The sequence below is a fragment of the Cryptomeria japonica genome, chromosome 10 (assembly GCF_030272615.1).
Source record: "Cryptomeria japonica chromosome 10, Sugi_1.0, whole genome shotgun sequence".
In the NCBI taxonomy this organism is placed as follows: domain Eukaryota; kingdom Viridiplantae; phylum Streptophyta; class Pinopsida; order Cupressales; family Cupressaceae; genus Cryptomeria; species Cryptomeria japonica.
In genome coordinates, this window is record NC_081414.1 from 359,492,502 (window position 1) to 359,501,923 (window position 9,422).

The window sequence follows — 9,422 nt, forward strand, 5'->3', positions numbered from 1 at the left end:
GGCTGGTAGTTCTTCGGGCATTTATAAAGCCAAAGATGGTTACTCACTTTTAAAACTCAGAAGAGCTGTAACCAATCCTAATATTCCGATTAGCCTTTGTTGGAATAACGTGGGTCTTCCCAAAGCTGGCATTTTCTCATGGGCAGCTTCCCAAAAGAGGATTCTTACTGCAGATTGGTTCTTGAAATTAGGATTCATGGGACCATCGAGATGCCCTCTATGCGAATCCGAGGAAGAAAACGTGGACCATCTGCTTCTTAGTTGTAGTTACAGCCAGAGGTGTTGGGATTGGCTTTGCTCAAGCCTCGGTTGGCCGACTCCGAGACCGAGGGATATTTCAGAATGGCTGATTAGCTGGCAACCTCCCTTCACAAAGGATGTTTACCACTTAGTATGGCAAATAGCACCGACAATCCTCATATGGGAAATATGGAAGGAGAGAAACAGGCGGATCTTTAAAGATTCAAAATTGAGGGCAGTATCCCTTATTAATAAGATCGAGGCTTCAATTGTGGAAAAAATCAATAACAAACTAAGACATACCCAGGGAAAGACTAATAATTTAACCAGATGGGATGAGGTTCTTCGATCTAAATGGATGGGTTTGATTATTCCCCCGTTCATGGGAAGTGGAGGTGAACAGTCTGTGATAGAAAGGAAGCTAACAAAGTGGACTCCCCCCCGAATGGGCTGGGCTAAGCTTAATTTCGATGGTTCCTCTCGTGGAAATCCTGGTATAGCAGGTATAGGGTGTGCAATTCACCAGGACAACGGTGTACTAATGGCTAGCATTAATAAGCCTATTGGTTGGGCCTCGAATAACTTGGCTGAGTTCTCAGCGTTACGGGAGGGATTGATTTTAGCCAAATCACTTGGGATAAAATATCTGGAAATTGAGGGGGATTCATCGTTAACTATAAATGCAGTCAGGACTAGGGTAGTGTCAAACTGGAAATTGCAAGCGGAACTAAAAAGTATTTTGGACTTGATCAAATATTTTGAGGAAACTTCGGTCAATCATATTTATAGGGAAGGAAACACTATTGCAGACAAGTTAGCCAATTTAGGGGCAGATGGGAATTCGTATGTCTTTAGAATGGTTTGCCCCATGGATATTTAGGTGATGTACGTAATTCCCCTTCATATCACTCCTCTCCAAATCCTCTCCTGGTCCCTCATTTATAAACTCTAGAAGGGTGGCCATAGTATCCTTACTACAGCATTTTGGTATACTTAGTTTCAGATATATATATATACACATATATATATATACATATATATATATATATGCTCTCACTTGGATATATATATATATGTGTGTACATATTCATAGACAGTCCCATTATAAATATATGCACATATATATATGTCCATATATATAGATATGTGTATATATATACAATAGTATATATATACATATATATATTTCCTCATATATATATGTATATGTGTGTGTATGTGTGGGTGTAATTAGAAAACTTCTCAATCACACACACGCACATATACATATATATATATATATATTCAGAATCTATATATATTAGAGTATGTATATATATAAATATATATATATTTATATATATCTATATCTGAACCTGAATATGATTGATTTCTATTTTCCGAGTCCTTAACTACCATTAGGTAGGAGGTGCCAGGGGTGTTTCAGTCGTGGTAAGAGGTGACTGGTAAATGTCTGATTTCACTTTTCTGACAGCAGCAGGCTAGTCCTTCAATGCATGAATGCAATGCATGTAAACGGTGATAAGTCTGCCCTGGACAGCGAAGGGATAGAATTCAATGCAATTTAAATCTCTTCTTGTAAGGATTAGCTGGGACTGCCAGGCGTTATGTCCTGGAGCCATGGTGACTGGTTTTTTAACACTTGGTTCTCTAGTTCCTACATTTCGGTTAGAGCTGGTATCAACTCTAACTATGGTCATCAGCCTTGTTTTTAAAATGGGACAGTTTATGCTGGTTTCTGTATCGATGTTTGCATGTTAGTAGAGGTTGTATCAGAATTGCTTAGCATCCCACATAGTTTGTTTTTGAGGTACCCTGGATCCTTTGTGTGGTTTTCTTTCGGGTTTCTTCCAATTGTTTGAGGTATGGGTGACTGATTTATGGAGTGGTTTTGAGGAGGGCAGTAAAGGTAACCCAAGATTTTGATATGGATTCAGATTTTAGCTGGTTCTATTTACAATAAAGCTCTGGACCATTTTTCGGTTCTTCTGTGGTTTCACTTCTTTTCCCAGGCCTATTTTTTTTCTATGTGCATCTATATACTCTCAGGATCATGGCAGTTTCAATGATAGATTATTGTGCATATTGGCTTTTAAAGACATAGACATATGCATAAGAAAATATTGATTTTTTATGTTCAGGTTTTGGTGAACTGATTTTTGAAGAATTTAATGTATTTAAGTATCTGATAGAAATTGATTCTTTCCAGATGTAGGCAGAATTGTAGCCTGGATAATCTCTTAATTTGAAACCCAACGGGTTAGGAGGGTTCCAAGCTAAGGGATATCCAGGCTACAATCCTCTAACATTATTTGAAAGATGTTATTATTCTCTGAATGATCGATACAATTTATTAAGTTTACTATGCTACTAACAATTTGGCAAAGTATGTTGCTAAGATTTTGCAGATTCAGTAAACAGGACAAAGTTTATGCTCAAAGAATATGTGGATTTGCCACATATGAGAAGTTGGATCCAGCCGGATTGTGCTGAATGATATTAAGTACGGACAGAATCTTAAAGGTCTTATTATGTCTGCCTACATCCTCAAATGAGGAATTGTAAAAATGTACAGTTATGTATAATTTCTGATTCCAGAAGGGATCTGGGCTAGACCGGAGGTTTTCTTATCTCCATTCTTTCCTACCGGTGCCCACACTGAATGGAGATGTAATATTTTAAAAAATAATAATAATAAAATGTTGGCTACAGCCTTTTATCGATCAAAAAAAAAAAAAAATTATTTTAACGTTCACATAGCTAAATATAGTTAAATATTTGGAAGGAATAGACGTGCTCTAGAAAAGATAGGTAAATAAGTTTAGTTTAGAGAAGTATTAAAAATATGTTAAATTTGACAAAGATGGATAAATACTTTTAGCTTGTTGAAATGTATGGTTTGTAATCTAATTCGTACGTTTCAATATGTTGAAATATGTATTGTTTCATTTGGGAGCAAAATTCTACTCGCAACATAGATGTTCATATTTACGATCTTAAATTTAGTGTTTTTGCTATTCTAAAACGTGTTCCCATGTGTATATCTAGATTATGGGTTACACTATGAAATTTTTTAGCCTTCTCTTGAAATGTACCTGATGAGATTGGATAATGATTCACAAGATTGGTTAAAGCTTGTCACTAAACATGAATTTGAAAGGTTTGCTAACATATGTAATGCTAATGAAGTTGATGTCCTTCATGAAAGTCATTATTTTCTTGTTGGCATAAGCATTGATGATGCAAATAAGCTTTGTTTGCAAGTTACTAGAGCTTTTAGTAACATGGTTGAGTTAGAATATTCAAATGGGTATAACTACCAATTTCATGTTGGCAACAATAATTAATTTATATTTCCCAAAAAGGTGGTGCTCTAAAAGTCTTAGAATTTAAATAAAACATGATTTGTATTTGACACAAGTTAATGCACTTTTATTTTTAGTCACATGTTTATTTGTAGTTTTAGTTAATGTGAATTTCTTTTGTAATTGTTTCATCTTTTGAAACATCAACCTTTGATAGACTAAGGATAATCTACAATATTGGAGCAACAAAATGTATATCCAGATTAAGGGGCTATAAACTAGTCCCTCTTGAATCCCAATGTGATGTTTGCCACTGTCAATGTTTTTTTCCAATGAGTTGATACATAATTCTACCAGTTTCCCCATCTTTATTTTGATGTTTCGATACCCTTGTTATCCATGTCGCTCATTCAAATTTGAAGTATGATTTGAACAAAAAAAACATGCTCACATTAGGGGCTATATTTTATGTAACATGTGCCCTGATAATGTAAGCAAATTAATACCAAACATCCTCAACTCTTGGATAATTATAATAGCAATGTGGCTTTCATGGCTATAAAAAATTAGTAAGTGCCTATTTGTGGGTGACACAACACTTGGTTTGTCACCAAAGTGGTGCAACCAATTCATAAACAGTTCTTTAGTCGTCCATATATGAATGGGATGCCATGCAAGCACCCAATTCAAAGTAAAGAAAGTATTTTTTAAGCTACTATTTTTACCCTTAAACAAGTAAAACCCTAATATTCTTTGTCCAACAACATTAACACAACACAAAAGTGTTTTTTTTGCGATGTCATATGCCCTGGCGATGCCGTCTGCGTCTTTTGTTGTCGTTGCCCTAAGGCCACCTGTGTCTGCCGCCACTACTGCCCTAAGGCAATCTGTTGCTGCGAAACTGGTCGTCCAACTCCCTGTCCCTGTTGCGGCTGGTTTGTCTGGTACTATGAATGGGGGCTCTTCAAGGGTCTCACCTGGTGTTGTGAATGGGGGCTCAGTGGGGGTCTCGCCCGGTGTTGTGAATGGGGGCTCTGTAGGGGTCTCGCCTGGTGCTATGAATGTTTCCTCTAAGGATGGAGATACAGTGCTTCCAGCGCCCTCTGCTGCTGATCGGGATGCTTGTGGCTTAGGGCCTGTGGTTGTTACTGTTTGCAAACCTTTGGTTTTCAATGTGTCTACTGATATTGATATGGAGATCACCCACACTTCCTCTGTGTTTGAAGCTCATGGTCTGATTTGCAGGTTTCGGGGTTTTTGGTCAAGCCTTCCTCAGCTGCACACTTGGATTTCTCAAAGCTGGGAACCGATCATAAAAGGTTCAGTTAACATTTTTCCTTCAGCCAAAGGTTTTTTCATTGCCAAATTTGAATATGCAGAGGATAGATCAAAAATCTTAGGTATTAATCCTCTCAGCTAGGAAGACAAATTTATTTTGATGGTTAAACCCTAATTCCTGGGTTTTAACCCATCTACTAATTCATTTAATGAAATTCCTATTTGGGTTAAGCTCCCTAACTTTCCCCTTCATCTATGGACAGACTCTCTCCTAGAGGAAGTGGGGGATGCTTTAGGCGAATTCTTAATGATTGATAAGGACTCTTTCCAAATTTATCACTCTACTTGTGCTCGGATTTCGGTTAACATTGATGTCTCTAAAGGGCTTCCAGCTGAGTTAGAGATTGAATCTTCCTTGGGATCTTGGGTCCAACCACTCAACTTTGAAGATATCCCCTTTAGATGTCGAAAGTGCTTCCAGACTGGACATGTTGCTGCACGATGTGATACAAATAAAAAGAAAAAAAGATCTGCTACTTGGTGGAAGGGTGCATCCTCTGAACACTATTTTGTTAAAAAGAAAAGCTTCTCCTAGGTGGTGGCACAAGCTCCTCAGGCCGAAGAGCCTTTGGTTGTTGCCTCTATTCCTCAGGAATGTGTGGATGCTTGCGATGGTATCCCGACTGATCGTTTGAAAAATGTCGGATCTTCTTCTTCAATGAATGACCCTCCTGCATCCCAGATTGTTGTTGGATCTTCTGTTGTCCCTGCCTTTGTTGTCCCTACATCTCTTGATGTTGGCTCTGTTCCTCTTGATGATGGGAGGTCCTCTATTCTGGATCCATCCTCTTGGCAAAAGGTTGCTGCTAAGGTTGAGGAGAGATAGATTACTTGAGGAGAGATAGACTACTGTTAAAAGTAAAAAATCTAAACTGTCCCAATCCTCTTTTGATATGACCCTTTGATCCCACAAAGGTAGGACAAATTTTTGATCCTTTTTGGTTGGGTTAGGGCTGCTGGTTTTTTGTCACCTGTTGATTTTTGGTGAAAGTATTTGTTGTTTCCCTTCTTTTGATTGGTTGTGTCAAGTCTCTATTATGTTCTGTTTCTTTGAATGGAAACTTGTCTTGTAAAGGGTTTCTAGTCCCTTAAAAACTTGTTTTTCCTTAATCAAAAACATTAACAACACAAAATGGTTATCCATTTTTGACTCATTCTTGCTACCTATTTTTTCCAACACCCTCATGACACCATTTCTCCTTTCTTAAATATCATTTTCCTCATACTTCTCATATGAATTTGCATCATACGTTGTTATGATGTTGTGTAGGCTCAAGGCAAGTTGAGAATGAAACTTCTAAACCCAATCCACTAAGACTTACCAAGCATCCCATCCTTAAATGGTTTCAATTAGTTTGGCATATTTGAGCATATGCCTCTACCTTGATATTAATAATCTCAAGGCCCTCACCAACTACAACAATCTTTTTGCAACATTCCACAATTAAATCCTCTTCATTTATTGTCAAAACGATTTAAGAACCATTCTTGGGCGTAATTGGTATGTGTTTTCATTTATTTGTTGCACTCATTATGGCCATCCCAATATCCTCACTTAAAGAAGTTATTTTATGTTCTTTTTCATTTGTACATGTTCTAATGATAGTCTGTTCTTTATTCATGTTGGTGCACTAACCTAAAAAATAATTGTAATGCTCTCAGCATGAACGTGGTCTTCATCTAGTAGAAATCTAACTCCTCTTTTATCTTAAATTCAATCTTCTTGTGTCATGCCATTGTTTAAACTATGATCTTCATCTATAAAGAAGATTTAAAATTAAACAAACAAATTTTGAATTGTGGAATCTGTCGAATCTTTTCTATGCAAAGAAAAGGAAATGAAAAGCATACCATTACCATATTATTATAAAAAATAAAAATAAAAAATAAACATCTTTGCGGTATCGAGTACAAAATTTTAAACAATAAAAAACCTCCATTTCAAAAATAAATTGAATCCTCATGCCAACTTTTTAACTATGCATGCTGAATTAAAAACCTTCCAAAAACATCCATCCAAAACATCTTTCCAATGAATGAGAAAAGTTGATGCGTAACTTGGATCATGCAATCTCCATGTTGATATTACAATCATACTCTGTAGTCTTCAGTTCGAGAGTTTTATGATTTGTCATTCTGATTTGAGTGTGCTAATTTTAGCCCATGAAATTAAAAGAAGATAGAGTTTTATTTCTTTCCTTGCATGAGATCCTGATTAGAGAATTGGGCTCAAAATTACATGGACATGTGTGCATACTTGCTTATCTTTAAAATTAGTGCGGTCAATTCGCTTCTATAAATCTTTAAAATTTAATTAAATCATTCAAGAAATCATTTGCTAAAAATGGAATTAGTCGCCTAACTTATTGACCCACAGAGTATGCCGGACAAATTAATAAAGCAGTTCATGAGAAATCACTGTAACAATCAGAACGAAGAGATGAGCTTAAATAAAAAACAAACATTAGGTTTTGATCTTTCATAAGTTTAACCTTTACATATTAGCAATTGATTTGCAATCTTACATAAAAGACCTAGAGCAACGAGACATTAATTCATGCAAGAAATCATTTGCTTAAAATGGAATTAGTAGCCTAACTTATTGACCCACAAGGTATGCAGAACAAATTCATTAATTAGTTCATGAGAAATCACTGTAACAATCAGAACGAGGAGATTATGTGCTTAAACAAAAAACAATCATTAGGTTTTGATCTTTCATAAGTTTAACCTTTACATATTAGCAATTGTTTTGCAATCTTACATAAAAGACCTATAGCAACGACTTCTGAAACAATAAAATTAGTAACATTCCCGGTACCCACCATTTACATCATATTACACATGCAATCCAGTTAAAAGATTAAATTTTTTGACCAATTGAATCCAAGAAAATGCAAAGCCAATTAGAGCTCTATGCTCTTTCTCCACGAATCCTCCTCGCGAGCTGGATATCCTTAGGCATGATGGTGACTCTCTTGGCGTGGATGGCACACAAATTGGTGTCCTCAAAAAGCCCTACCAGATATGCTTCTGCAGCCTCTTGCAATGCCAAAACAGCATGGCTCTGGAATCGAAGATCGGTCTACAAAAATCAAAATTGGACTTCATTAACCACGATACATTAACTGCCAGCCATAAATGGATCTAAAGAAACCTACCCAATTTCTACGGACTAAGGCTATAAATTCAGAAAACTCAAATCTTGATGCAATATATAAAAGGAAAAAAGATGAAGAATGCATACCTTAAAATCCTGCGCAATTTCCCTAACCAGTCTCTGAAAAGGCAGTTTGCGGATCAGAAGCTCGGTACTCTTCTGGTACTTACGAATTTCACTGATATACAGCAAAACCAGTGTAAGATTTCGCAATATTTCAACGAAAGCAAACTTAAAAATAGAAAGCCTACCCTATCTTTTCACTCAGTTTAGGGTTTAAGAGAGCAAACAAAATAAATTAACCATAAAGATAACAAACTCAAACCCGAAACCCTTACAGAGATTTCTTAAAATAAGAAAGCCTTTCATGTCGAGCAAATTAAGATTTAACAAAGCAAACAAAATCAAACCCTAACTAAGATGTCTAGCGTATCATGTCAAGCAAATTAGGATTTAACAAAGCAAACAAAATCAATTCCCCTAAACTCTCAAACCCTAACTAAGCTTCCAAACCCTCAAAATTGAACCCATAGAGAAATTAAAAAAACATCATACCGCAGAGCGACAGTTCCAGGACGATATCGGTGTGGCTTTTTCACACCTCCTGTTGTAGGTGCAGATTTACGAGCGGCCTGCAACAGGAAACAAAAAATAAACCTAAATTAAAAACCCTAACCACATACAAACCATGCAAAATTGTACTAGGGCACCTTAGAAAGCAAACCTTAGTGGCGAGTTGCTTCCTGGGAGCCTTACCCCCTGTGGACTTACGCGCTGTCTGCTTTGTACGGGCCATCCTTCTTCCTTCAAACGGATCTGCAATCACCAGATTTAAAAACGATTCAAGTCATCAGCATGCCCCGCAATCAAATAAGTTTCTGATCATTTATCGCCGGCTAATAGTACACACAAATACCAATCAAAATCCAACAGCTTTTAACAATTTTACCTCAATTTAGCTATCTGATACAAAGATTTCACACCCACTGTTTGAAAATGAGATACTACACCGAAATTCGGATAAAAAAGGTTGAATATCCAAGAAGTTGTACAGGCAAAATATATTATTTTTTTAATGATGGAATTTGAAATTTTATTTGGTTTTGTACGTTTCTTGATGTACTTAAATAGTTCCCACCCCGTGGTCAAAGAGTTGTGTTTGTTTGCGATGGTCATCTCACCGTTGGTTTGTGTTGATTGTAATCGATGAACGATGTTCGTTGATTATTATCCGTGTGCATGTAATGTGATTGGTGGAAATTTGTGAACTATGGATCGACTTCAGCTTTACCGGTCCTTCGAATTAGCATGGAATACTTGATGAGTAGACACACTCTGAAAATAAATAAAAGTTGTTCAATTTGGACTGATAGGTTTAA

The 9,422-nt window shown here is 36.5% G+C and overlaps 1 protein-coding gene across 1 annotated transcript; it reads right to left on the reverse strand.

The window, feature by feature from the left end:
• Positions 1-7,498: 7,498 nt before the first annotated feature.
• Positions 7,499-9,149, reverse strand: LOC131042796 (histone H3.3). The gene is made up of 5 exons (XM_057976118.2): positions 8,993-9,149; positions 8,768-8,859; positions 8,599-8,675; positions 8,131-8,221; positions 7,499-7,968 (listed from the first exon to the last, which is right to left on the reverse strand). The coding sequence occupies exons 2-5, from the start codon at positions 8,837-8,839 to the stop codon at positions 7,798-7,800; spliced, it is 411 nt and encodes a 136-aa protein (XP_057832101.1). The 5' UTR covers positions 8,840-8,859; positions 8,993-9,149; the 3' UTR covers positions 7,499-7,797.
• Positions 9,150-9,422: the final 273 nt, after the last annotated feature.